Genomic DNA, 27,901 nt, shown 5'->3' on the forward strand with positions numbered 1-27,901 from the left:
CTGTGTGGTGAGCAGCACCTTGGAGACCTTCATGCTGTGCTGAGATGTACGTGTTCCCAGATGGCCTGGCCCGGGTAACTTGCCCTTGGTGTGAGCCAGATTACCTGGACAGGAACAGTGGAGTTAGGAGCAGAGAGCCAGTGAAGCAGGCGTATAGTGCTGAGCTGACAGAAAGTCCCCGATACGAGATATATGCTGTTCTCCGAGATGAATGCATCTAATGAGTCCATGCAGGTCTACCGGCCGTTTCAAGGACGCCCGTGTCAAAGGCACCGAGGTGAAAGGCCTTTAGATAAGACTATCCCGACGCCACCAGTCAGCAGGACACAATACAGCTATAATCACTGAGAGAAATCACTACAGATACCTGTGGTTCAATAGCAAATCTCAATAAGCAGGGCAGATGGAGAGAGAGTGGGAGAGAGGGAGAGAGAGAGAGGAGGAGAGAGAGAAGGAGAGAGAGAGGGAGATAACAGGAGAGAATGAAACACAGCACCAGAAAGAATGAGAGAGCTAAAAGTGGGATTGATTCTCAGACCAGCATTTCCTGCACACCTGAAAGCGCTTAGCTACCAGTAGCCTACAGCATGCCTGCAGAGCCCATAAAGACACAGCGTAACCCCAGACAGGGCTTCATTCACAATCGCTCATGCTCCCTGGTGGATTTGATTGGCTTGGCCTCCTGTCCGGCCTGGGCGAGGTACTCACTGGGCAGGGGCCAGCTTTTCACCATGAACGGTTGGCCAGTGACAAGCAGCTGGTGTACTAGAAGGAGGGGGAGGGACCCATTTGTTTCTGGCTCATCTTCACACAGCAAACGCCAACAGAATACACACCCGTAATACGGAATACACACCCATAATACGGAATACACACCCGTAATACGGAATACACACCCGTAATACAGTATACACACCCATAATACAGAATACACACCCATAATACGGTATACACACCCATAATACGGTATACACACCCATAATACGGAATACACACCCATAATACAGAATACACACCCATAATACGGAATACACACCCATAATACGGAATACACACCCATAATACAGAATACACACCCATAATACGGAATACACACCCGTAATACGGAATACACACCCATAATACGGAATACACACCCATAATACAGAATACACACCCATAATACGGAATACACTCCCGGAATACGGAATACACACCCATAATACGGAATACACTCCCGGAATACGGAATACACACCCGTAATACGGAATACACACCCATAATACAGAATACACACCCATAATACGGAATACACTCCCGGAATACGGAATACACAGCCGTAGTACAGCTAAGGCACAGTGTCCGTTCAGGTGAGAGAAGAGGTGCAGCGACCAAACAAAGTACAGCATGGCGTGTAGCTTCTTAAAACTAACAGCGTTTATTGACAGAGTCATTCTGTAAGGTGAAACTAATTAACTCTATAGATGAAGTCATTCTATGGATAATGGATTTCATTGACGGAAAGCTTTGTGTACAGGAATTGATCTAAATACAATAAAATCACAATGAGCAATCATATGGATTGAATTGTGTGAACAGCAAAATTAGCTGAAACCATGCAATATGTAATGGCCTGAATTCCAGGAGCAGTGAAGAGCTGTCAGGATCATTACACACGTACCCGTTTTGGTGAGTGGGTGGGTCACAAGTCTACGGACAAGGTCATTCTCCGAGGACCTCAGGAGCAGGACGATGTCGGCAGCCAGAGTGTCCCGGTTCTTGGCCAGGAAGCCGGTGGCATTATAGATTACCTGACAAACACGTACAGATTCATTCAGGACAGCTAGCAAGATTCATGTTACATACATATGCATGTGCTTACACATAACTGATCTCTCTCGCTCTCTCTCACATGCACGCACACACACGCACAAAGACACATGCATGCACATGCACACACCACACACACACACACACACACACACACGCACAAACACACATGCATGCACACACACACAAACACACATGCATGCACACACACACCACACACACACCACACTCACACACACACCACACACACACCACACACCATACACACACCACACACACACACACCACACACGCACACACACCACACACACACACGCACAAACACATATGCATGTACACACACACACACCACACACACACACCACACACACACACACACAAACACACACACACCACACACACACACGCACAAACACACATGCATGCACACACACACCACACACACACACACACACACACACACACACACACTCACACACACACCACACACGCACACACACCACACACACACACGCACAAACACATATGCACGTACACACACACACACCACACACACACCACACACGCACGCACACACACGTGCGTGTACTACAGCCCTTTTAGTTTGATTTAACGGAATCCAGCTGGTACCTTTCCAGCATAGTGAGTGATTCCAAACACAAGATCAACCCTCTTTGGTCTCCAGAAACTTTTAGACTTCAGATTGTCCTCAAATTTTTCTGAATTAAAAACCAAACAAACAGATGTTTTCATTGAAATGCAGTTCATAAATCTTTAGTTCATTAATACACACATGTTCATTCACTGATGCACAGATCTATGCATTCATACGTCTGTTCACACAGTTGGGCCAGAGCATTCAGTGGTTGATGCGGCCTGGCCATTAATGTTAGAGGAAACGTTCCCTTTATGTGTTACTTTACATATGTATGAATTCGTATGTCACATGTGTGTCAGACATGGGGATTCTTGGACATGTGACACCCGCACAGTGCTCTGTAGCTGACAGTGCAATACAACACGATAACTGATGCGACTGTGTGTGTGTGTCTGTCTTATGCAGAGGGACAGGCAGGTCAGTGGTTGCCATTCCTTGTAGAATCCCCCTGTATTGTACTGCACTGTATTTTCTCTGCTTTTTACTGCCATTCAGCTCATGGGTCGGCGTCAGGTGGGTTACAACGAGCCAGGTTAACCATTCACCTGCTTGATTTCACGCAATCTTCCAACAGCAGTGTTTGTTAGCCAATCTGTTCCAAGAGTCCTCAGGGACTCTCGGATAAAAATTGGGTTGTGCGAATACACATTTTAGTGTCCATAACATGTTCTGCTTTCCACCCTTCAGCACTCAGGCTTCTGCTCCCATCTTGGCAGGCCTCGCAGACGCCTCGTCATGGAGGCGGAATCTCAGCAAGCTGAGCTGCTGTATCGCTGGAGATAGACCTTGGGATCTGACCCCAGCTAGCGGGACACGTGACTAATTCTCTAATTCTAGTTCATTCTGGACAAGCGACTGTTATTCTACACGCACGTTGCTAACTGGACTCACTCACGCTGACCCCTCCTATACAGCTTCGTGAGAATTCAGCCATTTCCCTACATGGTAATGCGGTCATGTGTCCATTCAGACTCTTACCATCTAGTGAACTACTGCTCCTCTCTCCTGGCGGACCCCCCACCCCCCACCGCGGTTCCCACGGACCCCTGCAGCTCATTCAGCATGTAGCCGAACACCTTGTTTTTAATCTCTCCCACACCACCTCCCTGCTGTGTTCCCATCAGGACCAAAACACTGACACTCACCTGCAAAGACAACTGGATCAGCTCCCACATACCTAAAGGCACAAATCAAGACTCTTCTCTGTCCTGGCATCCGGGGGGAAGACTGACCTCTCACCTCATGACCGAACACTTAAATATGCAATAACAAAACAAAAAAAACTCACACAACCTGCCCTTTTTCTGACTTCTTCATTGCTTTACCCTGAGGGTATGTTTTGACACAACCCTATTTATACCAGCAAAAGGATATGTTATTGTTTGAGACTACAAAGCACTTATGTAAGTCACTCTGGACAAGGACTTCTGCCAAATGATGTAAATATGAAACGTAAATGTATCAATAGTTTTATGAAGTTTGATTTTCCCCATTGGGCCCAGTTCCCCTAAGAACACTAAAGTTGAAGCACTTCTGTGGTACAAAGAGCATTCCTGACCAGTGACCATCTGCAAACATCTGCAAGGTCATCCTACTACAGAGAGAAATTTGAATCATCAGCATCTGACCCACACAAGCTCTTCACTATTTTTTCTTCTCTCCTTAATCCTCCCCCTCCTTCCTCATCTCTTACTCCGGAGGATTTCACCACCTTCTTTGAGGAGAAGGTTGCAGCAATCCACCAGTCCTTTTCCTCTGTTCCCACTCCTCCAACCAACATTCCCCAACATCCAACTCTTGACTTCTTTTTCTCCTCTCTCCACAGATGAAATTCTTCAACTGCTGACTTCCAGCAATCCGACTACATGTCCGCTGGATCCAATTCCTTCTGCTCTGTTCCAGACAATCGCAAGAGATCTGCTTCCTTTCAACTCTATCATCAACAACTCCTTATCTTCTGGATACATGCCTACTGCTTTCAAAACCGCCAGGGTGGTACCAATCCTCAAGAAGGCCATACTTGACAGCTCCAGCGTTACCAACTACAGACCGGTATTACTTCTCTCTTTCCTCTCAAAAGCCCTTGAACGAGCAGTTCATAATCAATTGTCTCTTTTTCTCACCCAGAACCAACTGCATGATCCCAATCAGTCTGGCTACAAACCAGCACATTCTACAGAAACGGCCCTCATAGCAGTGTTTGAGAAACTTCATGCCGCTAAAGCTGCCAAACAGTCATCTGTTTTGATTCTTCTAGACCTTTCAGCAGCCTTTGACACAGTGAACCACAACATTCTTCTCTCTGTTCTTTCCAGGTTTGGTGTGACTGGCTCTGCTTGGAGATGGTTTCAGTCCTATCTGGATGGACAGTCCTATCAGGTGACATGGAGAGGATCCACATACAAACCATGTAGACTCTCCACTGGTGTTCCACAAGGCTCAGTATTAGTCTCCGTTCTCTTCTCTTTGTATACTCATTCTGTTGGTGATGTAATAGCTTCTCATGGTTTCTCCTACCACTGCTATGCTGATGACACTCAATTATTTCTTTATTTTCCACCATCTGACACGCAGGTCTCCAGACGTATCTCGGCATGCTTGACTGACATGGCGTCATGGATGACAGCCCACCACTTGAAGCTCAACCCCAGTAAAACTGAGCTTCTGGTCATCCCAGGTACTCCCAACCCTTACCATGACCTCACTGTTTCCTTTGAGAACTCCCTTGTATCACCATCCGAAGCGGCCCATAACCTGGGCGTAACTTTGGACAACCAGTTGTCATTCTCAACCCATGTTTCTAATCTAACCCAGTCTTGCAGATTCCTCCTTTGTAACATACGAAGGATTCGACCCTTTCTCTCACAGGAAGCTACCCAGGTGCCTCTGCAGTCTCTTGTGAGCTCAAAGCTAGACTACTGCAACTCGCTACTTGCTGGTCTTCCTCTAAGAGCCATCAAACCTTTACAACTTGTCCAGAATGCAGCAGCATGACTGGTCTTCAATCTTCCGAAGTTCACACGTTACTTCCTGCATTGGCTTCCAGTAGCTGCACGTACCAGATTTAAAACCTTGATGCTTGCCTACAAAGCCATCAAACCTCTACAACCTGTCCAGAATGCAGCAGCATGACTGGTCTTTAATCTTCCGAAGTTCACACGTTACTCCGCTGCTGCGCTCCCTTCATTGGCTCCCTGTAGCTGCACGCATCATATTTAAAACCTTGATGCTTGCCTACAAAGCCAAAAATGGACCAGCCCCTTCATACATGAGGTCAAAGGTCAAAGCCGGTTCTGTACCTCGAGTACTTCAAACCTCAAGTACGGCTCGGCTTGAAATACCTTGCTTCAGGTCTCATGGATGACAAGCATCTAGATTATTTTCTGTCCTGGCTCCAAGATGGTGGAATGAACTCCCACTTGCTGTCTGGACAGCAGAGTCCCTTGCAGGTTTCAAACGTAGACTGAAGATCCATTTATTTGCAGAATATTTAAAGGACAACTGACACTGCTCCCATATTGATTGACTAAATTAGTACTTAATGTAGGGTATTGTTTATGTTGTTTAACAAACTCTAGCACTTATTGTTTATAGCACTTATCATTGTTTAAGATAGACCTTATGTATTTTGCACTTCTAGGTATCAGCATTCATCCCTGTATTCTACAGTATTCTCATTGGTGTGCTTGATTCTAACCTACTGTACTGTACTAGGATATATTCTATGAGTAAATGACAAAGCACTTTTGTAAGTCGCTCTGGATAAGAGTGTCTACTAAATGCCGTAAATGTAAATGTAAATGTGGCCAGTGTCAATGTTTACTAATAACTTTGACAAACATGGTGTCAGTGTTTACTAATAACCTTGACAAATACAGTGTCAGTGTTTACTAATAACCTTGACAAATACAGTGTCAGTGTTTACTAATAACCTTGACAAATACAGTGTCAGTGTTTCCTAATAATCTGGAAAAGTACAGTGTCTGTGTTTACTAATAACCTTGACAAACATAGTGTCAGTGTTTACTAATAGCTGTGACAAATACAATGTCAGTGTTTACTAATAACCTTGAGAAATACTATGCAAGTGTTTACTATGACATTGTATTTGTCAAGGTTATTAGTAAACACTGACATTGTATTTGTCAAGGTTATTAGTAAACACTGACACTGCATTTTAAAGGTTATTAGTAAACACTGACACTGTGCTTGTCAAGGTTATTAGTAAACACTGACATTGTATTTGTCAAGGTTATTAGTAAACACTGACATTGTATTTGTCAAGGTTATGTGTTTACTAATAACCTTGACAAATACAATGTCAGTGTTTACTAATAACCTTGACAAGCACAGTGTCAGTGTTTACTAATAACCTTTAAAATGCAGTGTCAGTGTTTACTAATAACCTTGACAAATACAATGTCAGTGTTTACTAATAACCTTGACAAACACAATGTCAGTGTTTACTAATAACCTTGACAAGCACAGTGTCAGTGTTTACTAATAACCTTGAAAATGCAGTGTCAGTGTTTACTAATAACCTTGACAAATACAATGTCAGTGTTTCCTAATAACCCTGAGAAATACTTTGCAAGTGTTTACTAATAACCTTGACAAATACAATGTCAGTATTTACTAATAACCTTGACAAATACAGTGTCAGTGTTTACTAATAACTTTGGTATACATGGTGTCAGCGTTTACTAATAACCATGACAAATACATTGTTGTTTACTAATAACTTTTACAAATATAATGTCAGTGTTTACTAATAACCTTGACAAATACTATACAAGTGTTTCCTAATAACCTTGACAAATACTATGCAAGTGTTTACTAATAACCTTGACAAATACTATGCAAGTGTTTACTAGTAACATTGACAAATACAGTGTCAGTGTTTCCTAATAATCTGGAAAAGTACAGTGTCAGTGTTTACTAATAACTTTGGTATACATGGTGTCAGCGTTTACTAATAACCATGACAAATACATTGTTGTTTACTAATAACTTTTACAAATATAATGTCAGTGTTTACTAATAACCTTGACAAATACTATGCAAGTGTTTCCTAATAACCTTGACAAATACTATGCAAGTGTTTACTAATAACCTTGACAAACACAGTATCAGTGTTTACTAGTAACATTGACAAATACAGTGTCAGTGTTTCCTAATAATCTGGAAAAGTACAGTGTCTGTGTTCACTAATAACCTTGACAAACACAGTGTCAGTGTTTACTAATAACCATGACAAATACATTGTCATTATTTACTAATAACCTTGTCAAACACAGTGTCAGTGTTTACTAAGAACCATGACAAATACATTGTCATTGTTTACTAATAACCTTGAAAATACAGTGTCTGTGTTTACTAATAATCTGGAGAAGTACTGTCTGTGTTTACTAATAACCTTGACAAACACAGTGTCAGTGTTTACTAATAACCATGACAAATACATTGTCATTGTTTACTAATAACCTTGACAAATACAATGTCAGTATTTACCAATAACCTTGACAATGTCAGTATTTACCAATAACCTTGACAAATACAGTGTCAGTGTTTCCTAATAATCTGGAAAAGTACAGTGTCTGTGTTTACTAATAACCTTGACAAACACAGTGTCAGTGTTTACTAATAATCTTGACAAATACAATGTCAGTGTTTCTTAATAACTTTGAAAAGTACAGTGTCAGTGTTTACTAATAACTTTGGTATATATGGTGTCAGTGTTTACTAATAACCATAACAAATACATTGTCATTGTTTACTAATAACCTTCACAAATACAATGTCAGTGTTTACTAGTAACCTTGACACAGTGTCATTGTTTACTAATAACCTTGACAAATACTATGCAAGTGTTTACTAATAACCTTGACAAACACAGTGTCAATGTTTACTAATAATCTTGACAAACACATTGTCAGTGTTTCCTAATAACCTTGACAAATACAGTGTTTACTAATAATCTTGACAAATACAGTGTCAGTGTTTACTAATAATCTGGAGAAGTACTGTCTGTGTTTACTAATAACCTTGACAAACACAATGTCAATGTTTACTAATAACCTTGACAAGCACAGTGTCAGTGTTTACTAATAACTTTGACAAGCACAGTGTCAGTGATTACTAATAACCTTGACAAACACAGCATCAAGTACACTGCAATGCAGAGATTCAGGACTGCTAGTGACATACACCAGTGTAGATGTGTGGGTGTATTTGTGTATGTATGTTTGTGTGTGTGTGTGTGTGTGTATGTATGTGTGTGTGTGTGTGTGTGTGTGTGTGTGTGTGTGTGTGTGTGTGTGTGTGTGTGTGTGTGTGTGTGTGTGTGTGTGTGTGTGTAACTTGCCAACAAGGGTCTGGTCAGTGGCCTGGGGGAATCTGCTCTCCTCGTCCAGCAGTGCCAGCATACCCACGGGCTTCTGTAGGAAGAGGTCCAGAAGTGGACGGTTGTCCTCATACTCGATGAGACGGGCATCTATGTTCTCATTCAGGTACTCATCCTACACAGTGGGGGGACGGGGATGGGGTGTGTGTCAGTACATCACGGGAAGGGTCAATGAGTTGGAAGGGAGGAGTCAGAGTGTAAGGGGGAAGGGTCTGTGAGTTGGAGGGGAGGAGTCAGTGTGTTAAGGGAAGGGTCTCTGAGTTGGAGGGGAGGAGTCAGTGTGTTGAGGGAAGGGTCTCTGAGTTGGAGGGGAGGAGTCAGTGTGTTGAAGGAAGGGTCTCTGAGTTGGAGGGGAGGAGTCAGAGTGTAAGGGGAAAGGGTCTGTGAGTTGGAGGGGAGGAGTCAGTGTGTTGAGGGAAGGGTCTGTGAGTTGAAGGGGAGGAGTCAGTGTGTTGAGGGAAGGGTCTGTGAGTTGAAGGGGAGGAGTCAGTGTGTTGAGGGAAGGGTCTGTGAGTTGGAGGGGAGGAGTCAGTATGTTGAGGGAAGGGTCTGTGAGTTGGAAGGAAGGAGTCAGACAGAATGTCTGGAAGCGTCTGTTATGTAAGTTGGAGTCAGTAATTTTCATTATCATCAGATAATGAAACTGTGTAAGCAATTAGTATAGGTCATTAAAAATGAGATTTAAATTATACATCTTTCTTATGATGAATGTGGAATCTAGTGTTTGTGTGTTTGGTTGGTTTCACTATGACTCAGTCCTTTACTGCAGCTAAACTCTGAACACTGGCATGCAAAAGCCACAAGCCCAGGAGCAGATGTGTGCCACATCTAATCTCCAGGTAACCATGTCCCAAACATTTACAATTACAGCATTTAGCTGATGCTTTTATCCACAGTGACTTACAATTAACTTGAGCAAATGAAGGTTAAGGGTCTTGCTTAGAGGCTGAAAAGTGGCAGTGGTGGGACTTGAACCAGCAACCTTCTGAGTACAAGTCAAATACCTTAACCATTGAGCACCCCCGATGACAAGACATACACCTTGAAGCATATATACACATACTTTCACACACGTCTAAGCAATCTAATTTCTGGAGAAGAACATTTAGCCTGGGGTAAAGTCACTCAGCACACAAGGACTTTATTTATTTATTTTTGCACAGTAGAACAATTGCTAAAATAAGTATCTTGGGAGAAGGGGATGCCAAAACAGATGCATTTGAGAACAGCATAGGTTCTGCAGGGCAGGGTAAAGTCATGAGCTGTGTGTTCACCATGGAGCCAGCAAAACCCACGGAAGCTGGTATGTTTTCAGCAATGCTACTGGTACACATTTACACATGAGCCAAGGGTCGCTGTCCAGTAAACAGTCACGTGGACGGTGCTCAGAGAAGTGTAGCTTGTGTTTCTCCTTCTCCTAAATTCTTTTATTTAGCCTAATCTACCCGGGTCCCATGAGAGTTCAAACTTCTCCCGCTACAAGGTCTCTGGCTCACCCTCCACTCCTGAGTAGAAATAATTGTGCATTCTCCCTTTCACTCCCCTCCCCCGACATGCCGGGATAACGGATGATCCATAATCATCATTTAGATGGAAATAATTTAGCTCAGCGGAGGTGGGGGGCTTGTATAAACGCTCCCACAAGCCATAGAGAAAAACTCGTGCATTACTCAGACTGAGAGGAGACAGCTCTATACAGAGCAGTGGTATGAGGGGACTACCTGTTCCCAGGCGAACATATGCTGGATGAAGTAGAACTGAATCTGCTCGTTGGCAATGTTAATACAGAGCTGCTCAAAAGAATTCCGCTTGAAGTTCTCGAAGCCGAAGATGTCCAGGATGCCAACGTTCAGGTCCTTGTTTTCCCCCCTACAGCGGACGGAGAGCGTGGCAGGCGTGATTTGGGAAGGATAAAAGACCTGGTGGAAGGTTAATAGGATGGTTTATGAAAAATCATTATCGCACTCGGCAGGAACGCACTGGCGCCATTAATCAGCCTTTATGTGGCCCTGTTAAGAACTTTAGAGGAGAAGAGGAATGTTCTGCACGATCATGTGATGGCTTCTTTAAAAAGAGGCTACTCACCTTCACCCCCCCTTTTCCCATCATTCACCCCAACAAAACTAATAATCATAATTTATAGTTTTATGACACCTTCTCATCTTTTCTTTCACCTCACATCTTTCTTATTGTGCTTTGTCTCACGCTTTCTCCAGCTCTCTGTCTGGCTCCCTCTTTGTCTCACGTTTTCTCCAGCTCTCTGTCTGGCTCTCCCTTAGTCTCACACTTTCTCCAGCTCTCTGTCTGGCTCCCTCTTTGTCTCACGTTTTCTCCAGCTCTCTGTCTGGCTCTCCCTTAGTCTCACACTTTGTCCAGCTCTCTGTCTGGCTCTCTCTTTGTCTCACGCTTTCTCCAGCTCTCTGTCTGGCTTTCTCTTTGTCTCACGCTTTCTCCAGCTCTCTGTCTGGCTCTCTCTTTGTCTCACGCTTTCTCCAGCTCTCTGTCTGGCTCTCTCTTTGTCTCACGTTTTCTCCAGCTCTCTGTCTGGCTCTCCCTTAGTCTCACACTTTCTCCAGCTCTCTGTCTGGCTCTCTCTTTGTCTCACGCTTTCTCCAGCTCTCTGTCTGGCTTTCTCTTTGTCTCACGCTTTCTCCAGCTCTCTGTCTGGCTCTCTCTTTGTCTCACGCTTTCTCCAGCTCTCTGTCTGGCTCTCTCTTTGTCTCACGCTTTCTCCAGCTCTCTGTCTGGCTCTCTCTTTGTCTCACGCTTTCTCCAGCTCTCTGTCTGGCTCTCTCTTTGTCTCACGCTTTCTCCAGCTCTCTATCTGGCTCTCTCTTTGTCTCACGCTTTCTCCAGCTCTCTATCTGGCTCTCTCTTTGTCTCACGCTTTCTCCAGCTCTGCCTGTCTTTCTTCTTCTTTCCCTCATTGGCTCTCACCCAGGGTGGCTGTCTGGTCTCAACAGGGAGTTGATACGGTTCACTATCCAGCTGAAGAGGCGTCCATAGAGGGCCTTGCCCATGGCATCCCGCACCTCCGAGGCTTTCTCGACAGTGTTGGGACGGACGATGGTCTCGCCCCGAGTCACCACGCAGTGAGAGGTCAGCGCCTCCTGCAGCTCATCTGGATGGATACACAGCAGTGAAGCAGCTGGGAAGGAGCACACATACACACACACACACACACACACACACACACACACACACACACACACACACACAAAGACAGCAGCACTACATAAGCTATTTATATTCCCTTTTATGGTAAGTTCTCCAACCAGACTTAGGTCACTCAGTACAAGTGTAGGGTGCCAGGTGTTTAATCTTCTAGCTTGCTTGCTGCAAGCTTGGTATGGAGGCACTGCTTTATATTGTTGGCTTGAGCTCCCCAAATGGTTTTTCAGACAAGTACATGCTTCCAAGTTCTTTGCTTGGTATTTTAAAAAATTACTGGAAATTACTGGCTTACTGGAATGTTCTACTGGATTCGCTTAGTTTTAACGCAGCCCAATGTGATGTGTGCTGCGTGGCTTTGTGGCCTTTAGGAAGAACCCAGTAAAACAGTGAGAGGTTCGTGATATGTCAAACCACAGAGAGGCTCAGAATACATCGAACCAAAGAGAATGCAGTTCCACTTCCAACCATTAGCAGTTGCTGGCACACGCGAGTCTGCAGCTGTCCTGCACATGGCTTAGCACTTCTAAAGAACTGAAGAAACGCACAGAGGATGCAGAGCTGGACTAAAAAGAATGCAAAGAGGTGATGATCTAAACCCTTCATTTCCTCCATCATCATCATCATCAGTAAGATGGACGAACTTGGCACACTGATCAAGATCCAGAGAGAGTACAGGGAACTCTTAATGACTTTGTGAGGATATTCCAGACTTAAACACTTCCATTCCCAGCTTTCAGACAGGAAGTAAAGACATGGAAGTGAGACCGAACAGTAAGAGAAAAGATGGAGGAAAATCACCGTTAGTGAACAACAGATGGTGTAATATAGTGTATGTTATGGAGAAGGAACATCACAGGTGCCAGAAGTTGAACCACTGAATGCTGGAATTATATCCATATTATCTGCCATAGAAACTGATGTTTGCCATTGTGGACACTGCTTACATCCCACCGTTAGTTGATGTAGAAGTCACATGTGATGTCATCCACTTGGTTTTCATGCGATTTAAGACTTGATGCCTGAACACTTTACTTTTCGGGTAAACTCTGGTGATTTAAATCACATTATCACTTTCCACCACATTTCCAAAGTTCAAACAGGTTGTTGTCTGAACAACCAGAGAACATAAATCTATATCTCCACCAATCCTCAACCACTCCACTTCTCTGATGACTGTGGTGGTCAGATGCATCATGGACAGGAAGAGAAGTATTGCAACTTCCTAACAACATTTGCTAAACGGTGTTGGAAGAACCATCTTCTTTCTCACTTTGACCAAGACCAAGGAGATGATATTCAACTTCAGGACGACTACAGCCAGACCAATAAATGTCATAGCAGAGAATGTCAAGCAGGTTGACATCTACAAAACTCTCGGTGTGCATCTCAACAACGAGCTGGACTGGAAGGTTAACACAGAGCCTGCGCTCAGGGAAGGGATGAGCCTACTCCATTTTCTGAGGAAGCTTGCATCCTTTAATGCAATTTAATGCAGAAAAAATGTTGGCGATCTACCAATCTGCGTTTAGAAATGCTGTCAGCATACAGGCCAAAGAAACAAGGAAGCTCACCAAACTGATAAAAAAAAAAGCTGTCTTTGAATACCCCATGGACAGAGCTGAAAGCAATAGTTCTGTTTTGCCGCACTAGCATGCTAACATGCTAACACCAGGTTCACTCACCGCTTTCCAGCATAGGCATGTTAGTAACGTGGCTCTTGTCAGTTTGATGCTCTGAAGCCACTGAGGTGAATTCAATGTCACCAGCATTTAAGATGGCTGCCAGAATGCTATACACACTCCCCAGTTCCTGTGGAGACAAGGTTAAAGATAAACACACGTTAGTTATGAATCCCTACCATTCAAAAACTAAACAAGAGATCATGAAAACGACAGAAGAAACTGCAAAACAAAAAGATTTTCTGCTCCTGTGTGTTTACCAATGAACTGTGAGAGGCCTCAGTAATAAATCATAGCATACATAAATGATGATGTATAAGAAATATTAATGAAATAAACCACATTAAATGTCCTTTTCATTTATACATTTTCAAATGAACCAAACATCCTGTCTGGTTAGCAACTGTGTATTTCATTTGGGATTCTTAACATTTTTGGACTGTGAATTTGAGATTCCCTGCTGGACGGCCTGTCCTGAATATTCCTGCAAATGTTCCAGATCGGTGTGCAGTACTCCTAGGACCGTTTTTTCCATTGGATGAAGCCAGTGCATGCCATTTACCATCATGTCACGGATACCGCAGAGAACCGACCTGGCATTTCAGGAGACGATACACATTCTAGTGATCAGTGTACATTTCCCTGTCTCTGCTACTTCACACGGTTGCTTGCTTAATTATATCATTTATGTCAGTTATGTTTGAGGGACATTCTACGTCTGCCAGCAAGGACAATAATGCTGCTTAAATACAACACAAATCTTGCATTAGAAGCAGCGTTTTGAATACAAAAGGCATCTGCAATGCATTATATTCAGTTTATGAGAGGACAGTCCAAAGAGACCATGGGCTCTGCACTTCAGGGATGCATACGCACCACACCTCATGCTAATGCCAATGTTAACACCCCCCAGCTCAGAGCAGAGTCCATGTTCTGACCACTGAACACAAATGCAATACTTTCACATTCATATGCAGCCAGCCCAAATAGGTGAGTAACTGCAGTGTACTGTAGTAAAGGATGTAGAGATATTCAACATTGTAGTAAGCTACACAAAGAAACAGAACGTTTCAGACAGAAGACCTTCATCAGCTGTGTGAGCAAAGTGCGTTAGGAGTAGGAGGAGCCAGTATATTTATATATTTATATAAATAAAGTGTTCCTCAGGCCGGTCCAGGGAACAGCTAAGATACTACACAGGATCCACAAACTCCCAGGCCGCTGGTAAAGGATAATATATATGGATAAATGAAGACCCCGATGTCCCACACTGCATGCAGCGGGATGCAGAAAAGACGCAGAAAACAGCAGTGGTAATGAATGTGTCAAAGGAAAGAAGATGGAAAGGTGGAAAAATACCAGAACCCGAAAGAGGAAATAGAGAGAATGTGGCTAACACAACAGCTCAAACGGACACCAGGAGCGACGACAGAAGAATGAAATCTTAGGAACTGAAAAAATACTGCACCACACCCTCAAACTCCCAGGCCTCTAGTAGAAAGCCCAGGTTTGAGGGAAAAAAAGATGACAACCCACTGGAAGGGTTTGTTTTATACATATGTGTATATATACACACTTACAGAGAGATAAACTTAAAATAATAATAATTATATAATATTTGACCTAAAATACTAATCAGACTAACACTGACTGACAGCTACTTGGCATAGAGCCAACTGCCTTTGGGTTGTTCTTTAAGGTGATACGATGCTGTACCTCGAGGGTGAAACCAATCACTTTAAAACACTGCTCCACTGCCTCAAACTGCTCCCTGTACGCTGTGCTGCCCACGATGTGGGCTACGGGCTTGAGGGCTTCGTCGTTCTGCAGGTACCTGGAGCGGCAAAAAAACAACAGAAACCAAACAAAGGGGACTTTGGTGTGTTAGGAGCACAGGGAAGCTATTAAAAGATCAGAGAGTATAGTGATCCGTGGGACTCTACCTTGGAGTTTTATTTTCAGACAGCTTGTAGTGGGCAAGTTTCTTTCTCTCTGCCAGGCCAGCGTAGATGTAGTAGAAAATGTGGAAATTACGCTCTCCACTGACAAAGCATGAGAACAGCACAGAAACACAGCAGTGTTACTTATGAGATCAATACTGAATCCTTTTAAAAAAAAATTATTAGTACTTCACGGCTTCAGTCCTGGAGGCCCCGTATGCTCTAAAACACACTATTCAGCTGATCAGATCATTATCAAGACTTTGGTGACCCAAATCAGATGTGTGATACAGTGGACTGCAGTGGAGCTCTGACATGTTGATGGACAAGGTCCCCTGCAAAAGACACTTCCAGTAGAATTGTCTCTCACCATTGTGCCGTCATGAGCTCATAAGTGGATTTTTACAACCACAGTTAATGTAAAACCACAGCAGAACTGTTCTTGAGATCAGTACAATCACGAAAGCAACAAGCCGTTGAATAATCAGCGCACCCCACCCCACCCCGCATAGTCAAGGTTTCTAATTACCGTGTTCTGCCTCTGTAATTAGCATTGATATTTTAGCATTTGCTAAATGCTAAATGCGTGACTGCATTGGTGATGCTAAATGAATGGTTAGATTGATTATGCTATTCAGTTCAGTCTTTAAAACCCTGTTGTTGATTTCAAGTAGGAATCTTTAGGCTTTCCATAAAGGAGACAACTCCACAAGAAATGTACTTATACCAAAAAAAAAAAAGAAAAGAAAAAAGTTTTTTTCCTTGGCTAACACCTTTCTTTAGGGACAGAGATGCACTGTACATTTCCTGTAGCAAAGCCCCCTCAGACTTCGATCAAATATCAAGCTAATCTCAATCCTTTTGCCATTCAATAGAGAGAGAGAGAGAGAGAGAGAGAGAGAGAGAGAGAAGGGCAAACAAGAATAAAGGTAGAGAATGAGGGAATGGCTTCCCCTCAGTAAGCTGTTAAGACTAAAAGAAGCCAGACCCTGCTGGTCTTGTCTGCTGCTTTTTCTGAGGATTAACAGACAGCTAAACTCAGATGAATTCCACACTGCTGAAGCACCTTTTGCCTACTGGCATATGGCTTGCACACGTCCAGTGGACACTACTCACGCCGCCTGGTGCACCACGCGTGACTTCTCCAGCAGGTACTCCGAGATCTGAGCACCCACTACCGTCCCCCCACACGCGAACTTCATCTCCAGGTACTTCCCAAAGCGGCTGGAGTTATCATTGATGACCGTGCAGGCATTGCCAAAGGCCTCCACGAGGCCGTTCACAAGCAGAATCTTCTCTTGGAGAGTCCGGTTATTTGCCTGCAGGGACCAAAATGACGGATATTCTGTGAACAATGTTACACAAGCTTTATTTGCACTCTTTTAGAAGCATATCATCATAGACAGTTAATCCCAAGGCAAATATTGAGATCTTCTATCCTATAACCTCTAATTAATATTCAAACCATTGTCATTTTATGACAGAAGGCATTCTGCATATTATTCTAAACATTACACTCTGTTAAACACTATTGTGTTTAGTTTGATAACGGAACAAAAAAAAATTGGCTATGATGGTAATCCAAAAACGTCATATTTCTAAAGCACTTTTTTGAGAGTCCTGCCCCTAGGCTACCATCAGAATGAGAAGAATTCAGCGGAGAACAGAAACGCTCGTTATTTTTTCCTTGATAATGTTCACACTCACGTCATCTCTCCAGAGACTGTGAGAAGCGGCGTTTGTCCCACATGTGAGTTCCACATGTGAGCTCTCGATCTAAAGTGCCGTGAAACCTTTCTGAGCTATTTTGGACCCTCGCTGACATGTCGACAGTTGTTCACTGCGTTTCTAGACTCTAGACGAAGGCCAAACCTTGCCGAGAGCCGTGAGCTGCTGCACCAGCAGGTGGGCACTTTCCGTCTTCCCTGCTCCACTCTCCCCGCTGATCACGACGCACTGCACGGGAGGAAGGAAGGTGTGGTCACAACAAACCCTTAGATACAGCAACGCCCACGAGCGCCAGTGCACTACAGAATCTGTCCCCGGGCTGCGCCCTCCATATGCAGCAGAGCAACACAGCCTCAAGGTGCTTCCTGCGACAGGAAGAACAGGTTCTGTAACAGAAGATCCGTTTCTAAGAGCGTCTGAGTTAAAGCACCAGCAGTGGCAGTAAGACCCAGACTTATTGAACAGCACTTATTGACGACACGTGCATTGATATGGTGTTATGAGCATGGGCAACGAAACAAACATCATTCTTGGAGGGGAGCCTGAGTAACACCTCACCTCCAGTCAGTATGACCTTCAATAGAACAGAGACACAGCCACTTCTAGAGGCTGTAGAGGTTGTTAACAGGTTCTCATAATCTTTATCCACGCACACAGATGGTGCTACACTACCTGATCGGCACAGTAAGACACCATGGCCTGGTATGCACTGTCGGCCACTGCGAAGATGTGAGGAGGGTTAGCCACGCGCTTGGTGCCAATGTACATCTGTGAGTGCTGACGACATGAAACAGAAGGGAAGACCAAAAGACTTTGATTAGACTTCGAATGCAAAAAATAACATTTAAATATCATTTGTAATAAAAGACCAAAAAGAGGGAGAAAGAAGGAATGGATATGGCCTAGTGACAAGAGGCAGCTAACATAGAGGGAGAGAGAGAAAGACAGAGCTGGGGGGGGCGCACGAAAAAGAATGCAGTAGATGTTGAAATGGTGATGATATCCCAAATGATATATGACCAGCTTCAGTTTATGGCATGTAACCACACACACACACACACACACACACACACACACACACACACCCGCACACGCACGCACACACACACGCACACACGCACACACGCACACACGCTCGCACACACTCACACACGCACACACGCACGCACGCACGCACGCACACACTCACACACACACACACACACACTCACACACACACACACACACTCACACACACACACACACACTCACACACTCACACACACACACTCACACACACACTCACACACACACACACACACACACACACACACACACACCTCCTGAGAATACAGATCCATCTTGTAGAAAGGGTTGACTGCGACGAGGACGTCCCCCACGTATGTGTAGATGTGGTCCTTTGCATAGCGTCTCTGCAGCTGCGCCGTGACTGTATTCTTACACAAAAGAATCTGGGGTTATAGACGGCCTCTCTGTGCTCCACAAACCGGTTCCACATCCTGGTTATGTTCCTTCATGAGGTGCTCAACATGTGAGACAGAAGCTTATCAAAATAGCTCTACCTCCTACGCTCCACCCCGGCTACTGCATTTCCACATAGGTTTAGCATCTACCTACTAGTGAGATAGACTCGACAATGCCTGCTGTAAAAAAACACTATATAAGCAAAACTCAAGTGAGTTAAATCACATCTACCAGAGCAGGAAAGCTGGACTGGGCTGAATGTTGAAAACACCGGCTAGGATCGGTCTGGGTTACCATGGCTGTGGACAAGCGTGTTGTGTCCACACCCTGCCTAATGGCTCAGAAGACAGATTCCACACAGCTGCAGTGTATCAGAGGCTACCATCACTCCAAGGACATGAGAATAAAGTGAGCTCCAGATTCCTCCCAGCCAGCCTGTCTGCGTTAAGGAATGGGGGCAAAACACATCCCCGGGCGTCTGAACGATTTATACCCTTCAAGGCATCAGTGGGTGCCAGTGTGTTGATAAATCACCACAAGTGTGGTTTTGCACAAACAGTTATTGTTCTCTAATCTGTTCGCTCATTCCCTTGTCTTGACGTTTAAAAAATGGGGCCACTCAGAGAGTTATCATCACTTGACAGACTCGTTGGAAATTAAAAACCCACTGAAAAACAAAACCCTCCCTTTTACAAGTTAATCGGACACCCAGCAGAGGGAGGACAGGTTAAGCCTTACTGCACTGATTCTATAATGTACAGTTTTTGCTGAAGGCCAGTAGGAAGTGCAAAGCTTGAATTTCACAAAAGAACTCAACTCTATCAACTTTGCAGATGACAAAGTCTAGACTATTAAACCTGGTAATCAACTGATGAGCAGAGTCAGGTGTGACAGAACAGGACAATCACACTGGGCTGCAGCTAAACCACACCTCTAGCACTGCAGTTGGGAACCACTGCTATAGTGGCTTTGGAATCAGTGACTCTGGAACCACTGGTATAATGTCACTGGAACCACTGGTATTGTGGCTCTGGAACCATTGCCACTCTGGAATTACTGGTATAGTAGCTCTGATCTGGTATGTATGGTGAGGAGTTATAAGTACATATGGTGTTATGTAGCTGGTCTGCTTGCTGTGCAGTAATTGGCTTGTATGGTAAGACTGGTGCAAGGTGAAGTGCAAATTCTTACTTGATCGAGTACTTCCAGGGTTGCCAGATCCTCCACATCTTCCAGCACCTGGCTCTGGGACTTCATGTTGCTGCCTTTTTTAGTGTGAATCCTCTCATGCCTATAGTACAGTATGCAATGATCCATACACAGAGGAGACACAAAAGCATCATTTGAATAACGCACTTAGAACAACCAGCACAACAAGACTTAACAACAGCACACAGTAATACATACAGAACAATTACTACAACAAAACAGAAACATGAATGGATGGATATCAGTGGGAAAATAAGTTTGTGAACCCTTTGGTATTATATGGGTTTGTGCAAGAATGGCTCCTAAAAGGTGAGCAGATCTTTATGTAAGTAATAATAAAGGCTCTTATTCTTGAACAAAGAACACACCCCGAGGGTTCACAAACCTTTTCTCATGCACAGGTTTGGCCTCACAAAGTAAAAGTCCTCCTTTTTGACCCAACAATCTGGTTTTGCTTATTATCTCAAGTTAAATTAGTAATACAAAATCATGGTAGGACTTTTACTTTTCCAAGCTTAAACTATTACACCTCTGACTGAATGCTGTCTGTTTACAAAATAAAACCTCAAACACTTCAGGAATCTGACGTGCGAAAGTGTGTTCTAGTCACATAAACCAATCCCTCTCAGCCTAGTCTTCATTAGTTTGGTGATATGTCCAGTTTCAAAGGCTAAATGTCCAGCTTGAAAGCCCAAACAACTGGTGCCTTTTTGGAGGAAGAATTCCTTAAAAAGCTCCAAAACCTTCTAGACAGGAACCATCAGAACCATCAGAACCACAAGAACCACTGGAACCATCAGAACCACAAGGACCATCAGAACCTTCAGAAGCATCACAACCACCAGAACCACTGGAAGCATCAGAACCTTCAGAACCATCAGAACCTTCAGAACCACCAGAACCACTGGAAGCATAAGAACCTTTAGAACCATCGGAACCATATGTTGGTTTTGCTGATTTAGTGATAGCATACGGCACTGACCAAGATAAAAGATAACAGCATTCTGAGAGTAAAATAATTCTGTGGTCCAGAAGGTTATCATTTCTAATATATTTCAGACTTAACAACTAAATTAATAACATCTTAAAGACTGCCAGTACCAAGTCATAAAAAAACCACAGCACAGATGCCGCAAACTAGTATACTCCGATAGCGAGCACGATTCCTCAAAAGGCACATCAAAGATGGAAGAAAGAGTCAATACAGCTAATACAGTGCAGCTGGAGACCTCATCTTATCTGTCCTACCACTGTACGACGCAGGAGTCATCCCCTACCTGTCATTCACGTCTCTCCTCTCAGCCTTTCGACGCTGGCTTAAAAAACAGAAATGACGCGGACATCTTAGACGCAGGGCAGAGCACGGAGGATTCAGCAGAGGGAGAACTTTTAAATGGTCAGACAGCATTAAGGCCTTTTGTGTGGCGACAAAGAGGTGGGGCCCCTGGGGGACACTGTCCATTCAGCGATAGGTGTCTTAAGGTGGGCCGTGTACTGTGTGCAGTGTCACGTTACTCTAAACAGTGAGGTCAGGAGAAAAGTGGAGGTTTTTTTGGTTTTTTTTCCCTTTTTCAGAAAACATACAAAACACTCAGTGGTTTCATGGAACTACTGCAGCTAAACCCCAAGTGTCGATTTCAGAGAACCTTTCAGAGTTATGACACAGAACTCGTGTGCTTTCTCCTTGCTACGCCGGTGTCCGCATGCGTGTTCTCCAGTACCTGATCTTCTCCACGATGCCCATCTGCTGGTTGAAGTCAATGAGATCCCTGAGAACTTTCTGCAGGTTTTCCTCGTAGCCTTTGACCTGGCTGAAGAACACATGCTGGAGGAGGTCATGCACGTTCGGACGCAGCTCGTAGTCCTTTATCAGACACCTGCACGGAGCACAGGCACACACGCCTTACACGCCCTACGCAGGCTACTGTCCTCAAAATGGAAATGTGTAGAAGTGAAGTGCACTGCGTATGGGAATGTATACACTGGAGTGATTGGGAATAACGTGACACATACTCTGGAAAACCATAAAGATGAACGTAAGGAAGACACTCGTTTAAAAAACGCTACAGAAAATTCAGTTAAAGTAACAAGAAACCAAATTTATCTACAACTCCACTGTGTTACAGATGAGCTCTCTGTGCTTTAGGTTCTGCAAAAACTACTACAAACTACATAATGGAGGTATGTGGCCCGTACTTGAGAGTGAGAGTTAATCCAAAGGTGGCTTTGCCACTGTTTGCGTATTTCCTGATGGGAATGTTAGTGATAGAATTACACACCGATTACAGGACATCAGTGAAAAGCACTCCTGAATCACTGCAAGCACACAAACAGGCCGCAAGTTTACACTCTTCACTCACTTGCAGATGAAATCATTAAACTGATCTGACCAGATCTCTGGTTGCTGGAGAGTTGGAGGAGGGTTTCTGTTTGAGAAAGAAAAGAGGAACGGAAATGTAAGAGACGACTGAAATTTTATTAAACTTCTCAGATGTTTAAAAATAGACATCCTTAGTTGATAAGGCAGTCGGCTGTTAGACAATAGATGAGTAAAAAGGCATAAATAAACAAAGAACACACACGTTTTCCAAAGGCATGAACACACTGGCATAAAGAGTGGCAGAGTCCGTGCTGTTGCTACTGTGAGGATATATCACAACCCTTCTTCCAGTTTAGATATTCTGTAAACCAAATGGCCATCTCACGTTTATTCACTCAGAACACTTTAGAGCTCTGCAGGCAACAAAATGAAATAAAACTCAACTCTAAACCACCTCAAGCGTTTTAAAATTCGCTTTTATTGTTCCGACTGCTATTGTGGTTATAATACTCATATACGATATAATTGGATGTGTGTTCAGTGGACGTCCCAGTACACAGTACAATAACTCCGATTCACGAGACACAGTAAAACACACGGCACAGCGAAGCACTCCGGGTAGCGAGAACACAGACGCGGAGCAGGGTCCCCAGGGGCCTGACAGACACACACTACTGCCAGACAATGGGAGTAATTAGACATCATTTAGTGCCCCACGCAAAGAGCCTTTTAGCAGAGACAGGAGCCCCTTTGGTGAGCCACTGCAGGCGTATGGCCAGCACCTCAGCACCCTCTCCAACATCCCATCACAGCCATTAATTACCCTAATGGTGCAGAGGGTGGGGGCGTGGGGGGGAATCTGTGATGATCACACACACCACCACCCAGACGGAGTTTACAGACACTTCAAAAATGCGTTTTTGGTTTTTTTTTTGTTCAGATGCTCAGGCTATTAAAATGCTTTCTTATTATGGAAACAGTTCATGAAGGGAAAAAAAGCGGAATCCCGTCTGAAAAACAAGGGAGCAACAAGGGTTTGTAGTTTAAAAGGGAATTCTTTTTAAGTGCATTGCTCCGGCTAGAAGACTAATTCATCTCAGATTTACATGTTTTGTTTTGTCAGCATTCTTCTTTCTTTATGAATCACTACACTATGAAAGAGCCAAAAAAACCCCAGCTTATAAGGCACCAACATCTGTGAGCATTTACGTCAAGATAAACAGAAGATGAAGGTTTCACTTTTTCTAAGAGTGAGATAACCAGAAACACAAAATCAGTCCATGTAGTAAACATATTTATACAGTAATGTGTTATATAGTTGAATTCAATTCTAAGATACTGGGCTTTGCTGCAGTCTCACACACACTCACTCACACACTCACACACACACACACTCACACACTCACACACACACACACACACACACACACACACTCACACACTCACACACTCACACACACACACACACACACACACTCACACACTCATGCACGCACACACACACACACACACACACACACACACTCCTTCATGTACTTGCCCATCTCGGGGCCAACACTAAAGACAGTTCTCATCTCGCTGTCCTCGGCCTGTTCCCCTGCAGGTGTGGGAGGCCTCACTCCTGTAAACAGGATCTGCAACTTCTGATGTATGACTGACCCTGACACAGCACTGTATAGATGTCTGAACTCCGTCACTCATCTGGGGAAAATGTCCATGTCCCTTTGATATCAGACTGAGCCTGACGGAGGACATACGAATTCAATAGGACCGCTCTGTACAGCACTCTGCCTGAAGGAACGAGTGCAAAAGAGAGATCGGGGGAGAAAGAGAGAAAGAAAAGGGGTGTGTGTGTGTGTGTGTGTGTGTGTGTGTGTGTGTGTGTGTGTGTGTGTGAGTGTGTGTGTGTGTGTGTGTGTGTGTGTGTGCGTGAGTGCGTGAGTGCGTGAGTGTGCGTGAGTGCGTGAGTGCGTGAGTGCGTGTGTGTGTGTGTGCGTGAGTGCGTGAGTGTGTGTGAGTGTGTGTGTGTGTGTGTGTGTGTGAGTGTGTGAGTGTGTGTGAGTGTGTGTGTGTGCGTGAGTGCGTGTGAGTGTGTGCGTGAGTGCGTGAGTGTGTGTGAGTGTGTGTGTGTGTGTATGTGTGTGTGTGAGTGTGTGAGTGTGTGTGTGCGTGTATGTGTGTGTGTGTGTGTGTGAGTGTGTGAGTGTGTGTGTGCGTGTGTGAAGAAGAAGAAGACAGTACTCAGTCAGATTTCACCTCTATGATATGCAGCCCACAGCAGTAGCTGAGAGCAAACTTCAGCACTGTGAGCAGGTCAAACACAGCCTTAGAAATTAAAGCAAACCGTCTATATCATGCAGGAGAATGGAGCAGCCACCCGTCTTTGTACAACAAACCGCAAATATCTGTCTGCAATTTCCAGTGTGAACCTCCCCGACAGTTTACTCCAGCAGCTGGAACACGCCATGAAGGAAACGGAGCAGCGAGTTCTGACCATTTCAAAACGAGACGAAGCTACTCCCGAGTGTAGTGAAACTGAGGCTGACTGAGCAGGTGAGCAAAGAAAAACACATGACAAAAACGCAGAGCCGAGCAAGCCGAGTGAGACGCATGATTAATGCAAATGAGAGCACAGCACCTTGGGATTTTAAAGAGAGCCCTCATTGGGTGGAGGTCTGCTAGGGGCGGGTCTCCATCACCCAGCTCGATGGCAGTGATGCCCAGAGACCAGATGTCACAGCGAGCGTCGTAGGTGGAGTCTAGCTGCTGTTCGCATGCTACGACCTGCAATAGCACGCCACAGACAAGGCTCATTCACAAACAAAACATTCAAAAATATTTTTTAAAAAAAAGTACATTTCACTTATTACTTATTTATTTAAAAATACACTTAAATGTAGAAACAAAAATGAACGGCTGTCTTTGAAATGTTGTTAACACAGGCATTTTACTGTGAGAGACTATTTTTGTCTATACTTTTCTGATTAGAAGAGACGTGAAAGGCAAAAATCTTATATTCATGTCATACAGCGTTCAGAAAAAAAGACCACTTGATCAGATCAAAAGTATATATATATACTTTATATATATGTATATATTATATATATATATATATATATATATATATATATACTTTGTATATGTGTACATATATACCCAACCATATTACACCTGCACTGTACATTCTGTAGATTGTGTACATATATACCCAACCATATACATTGTACATTGTGTATATAATCATAATATACATATATTGTACATACATTGTCAATATATTTTGCACATACATAGAATATATATATATTTATCTTGCATATATATATTTTCTGTTTTCTTTTCCTCAGTTTGGACAGAGCACTCTCCACCATTTCACTGCGAGTTATACTGTGTATGACTATGTATGTGACGAATAAACCGAGCTTGAACTTGAACTATCAAGTTCAGAGACATCGTTCAGTCCATGTGGAATCCACAGATACAGTTATACACGCATACATACTGATATATGTATATATACACACACACACAGGATGACAGATCAGAGGGGAGGTATCATTTATCATCCCCACACCCTGACAATGGGAACCAAGACCAAGCTCAACACCAGATCTGCTGCGGATTGTACTACCAGTAGGTAACATAGCAGGTGTTGAGGGCAGCTACCTTGGAATCTCAGGGGCAAATGGGAACCATAAAGAGGCTACCATGAAAGCAGCTACAGCCAAATACCTACAAAGAGTGAGACTTGTCCTGAGAAGTGAGCTGAACAGGAGAAATGTGATCTGCGCTATAAACACCTATAAACACCTATCAACACCTACACTCTAGCAGTCATCAGACACCCCGCTGGCATAATAAACTGGCCAAAGGTGGAGATAGAAACCACTGGCATCAAGACAAGGAAACTCCTCACAATACACGGAGGGTTTCATCCCAAATCCAGCACTCTGGGACTGAACACTAAACAGAAGGAGGGGGGATGAGGACTAGTGAGTGTCAGAGCCACTATCCAGGGTGAAATAACCAAGATCCAGGAGTACACCAGTGTGATGGCCCCAGGTGATGAAGTGGTTAGAGAAAACCTCAGACAGCAGAAACCTGAGGAAGATGGAAGCGAGGAGGAGCAGGAGCCATCATGGGAGGACAAACCCCTGCACGGTACGTACCAATGGCAGATAGTGGAAGTGGCTGATATGGAGAAATCCTACCCATGTCTGGAAAAGGCTGGATTGAAAGACAGCATGGAGTCACTTATCATGGCAGCACAGGAACAAGCTCTGAATACAAGATCAGCAGAGGCTGAATCTATCACACCTGGCAGGACATCAAAGATGTGCAAAGATGCCACTGAGACAATCCAGCACAAAACAGCGGGATGCAAGATGCCAGCAGGCAGAGCGCACATGGAACACCATGACCAAGTGGCAGGTATATTATACAGAAACATCTGTATACAGGTACAGGTCTAAGTAGCAAACACCACCAAAGGTGGTGGAGAATGACCAAGCTAAGATCCTGTGGAACTAGATACAGACAGACAAGATGGTAATGGCTAACCATCCGGATATAGTAGTGGTGGACAAACAGCAGAACAGGGCCATAGTGATAGATGTGGTGACCCCAAGTGATGGCAACATCAGGACCAAGAAACACGAAGAGCTTGAGAAATACCAAGAGCTGAGAGAAGAGCTGGAATAATGTGGAAGGTGAAGGCACCAGTGGTTCTGGTGGTAATCAGAGCATTAGGGACTGTGACCCCCAAACTTGGAGAGTCCAGCAGATCCCAGGAACAACATCCGAGATCTCCATCCAGAAGAGTGCAGTCCTGGGAACAGCTAAGATACTATGCAGGACCCTTGAGCTCCCAGACCTCTGGTAGAGGGGTAGAGGACCCGAGCTTGAAGGAAAAAGACCTTCAAGGAAGGAGGAAATTATATATAAATACCCCACTCAGCTTGGGGGCCAACCAGAACCTGGGAGCTTGGGAGTCCTGTTTGTGTGTGTGTGTGTGTGTGTGTGTGTGTGTGTGTGTGTGCGTGTGTGTCTATCTATCTATCTATCTATCTATCTATCTATCTATCTATCTATCTATCTATCTATATATATATATATATATATATATATATATATATATATAAAGAATATTCCTGGTGAGTAACTGCAGTGTGATTTAGTTAGTGATGTAGAGATATTCTAGATTGTAGTGAAGTAAACATGGTTTCCAGAGAAACAGGACATTTTGGACAGAGATCCTTCATCAGTGAGGCCAATGGCATTTCTTTTGTGTAAAATGGTTTGCTTCCAAGTCTCTGAAACAACACTGGCAGTAAAAAAAAAACTATTAAATTCCTGTTAAATTACAATGTGAAATGTCTCAAAATTGAGACAAACTATCAAACAAAAGCCACTGATTATGTTAACCTTTTCATCTGGTCTGTAAAGCACCAAACTTCAGCATTTGAAAAATACATAGCCATCATTCAGGTTTAATCCCTTCCCCTGCTCAGAGACACT

The 27,901-nt window shown here is 43.8% G+C and overlaps 1 protein-coding gene across 1 annotated transcript in view; it reads right to left on the bottom strand.

Annotated features, from left to right (window-relative positions):
* The window catches only part of myo3a (myosin IIIA), a 57,012-nt gene that overhangs the window by 10,452 nt on the left and 18,659 nt on the right, over nucleotides 1–27,901 (bottom strand). Inside the window, exons 6-23 of the mRNA XM_035530880.1 lie at nucleotides 25,023–25,168; nucleotides 22,425–22,490; nucleotides 21,786–21,941; nucleotides 21,342–21,380; nucleotides 20,047–20,146; nucleotides 18,711–18,827; nucleotides 18,064–18,168; nucleotides 17,536–17,619; nucleotides 16,780–16,982; nucleotides 15,667–15,765; nucleotides 15,440–15,557; nucleotides 13,727–13,853; nucleotides 11,808–12,018; nucleotides 10,592–10,739; nucleotides 8,832–8,985; nucleotides 2,440–2,528; nucleotides 1,661–1,790; nucleotides 19–104 (exon numbers count right to left, since the gene is read on the bottom strand). Coding sequence (XP_035386773.1) covers nucleotides 19–104; nucleotides 1,661–1,790; nucleotides 2,440–2,528; nucleotides 8,832–8,985; nucleotides 10,592–10,739; nucleotides 11,808–12,018; nucleotides 13,727–13,853; nucleotides 15,440–15,557; nucleotides 15,667–15,765; nucleotides 16,780–16,982; nucleotides 17,536–17,619; nucleotides 18,064–18,168; nucleotides 18,711–18,827; nucleotides 20,047–20,146; nucleotides 21,342–21,380; nucleotides 21,786–21,941; nucleotides 22,425–22,490; nucleotides 25,023–25,168 — 2,178 coding nt within the window. The remainder of the gene's footprint in view (nucleotides 1–18; nucleotides 105–1,660; nucleotides 1,791–2,439; nucleotides 2,529–8,831; nucleotides 8,986–10,591; nucleotides 10,740–11,807; nucleotides 12,019–13,726; nucleotides 13,854–15,439; nucleotides 15,558–15,666; nucleotides 15,766–16,779; nucleotides 16,983–17,535; nucleotides 17,620–18,063; nucleotides 18,169–18,710; nucleotides 18,828–20,046; nucleotides 20,147–21,341; nucleotides 21,381–21,785; nucleotides 21,942–22,424; nucleotides 22,491–25,022; nucleotides 25,169–27,901) is intronic.

This window comes from Electrophorus electricus, chromosome 10 (assembly GCF_013358815.1).
Source record: "Electrophorus electricus isolate fEleEle1 chromosome 10, fEleEle1.pri, whole genome shotgun sequence".
Classification (NCBI taxonomy): Eukaryota; Metazoa; Chordata; class Actinopteri; order Gymnotiformes; family Gymnotidae; genus Electrophorus; species Electrophorus electricus.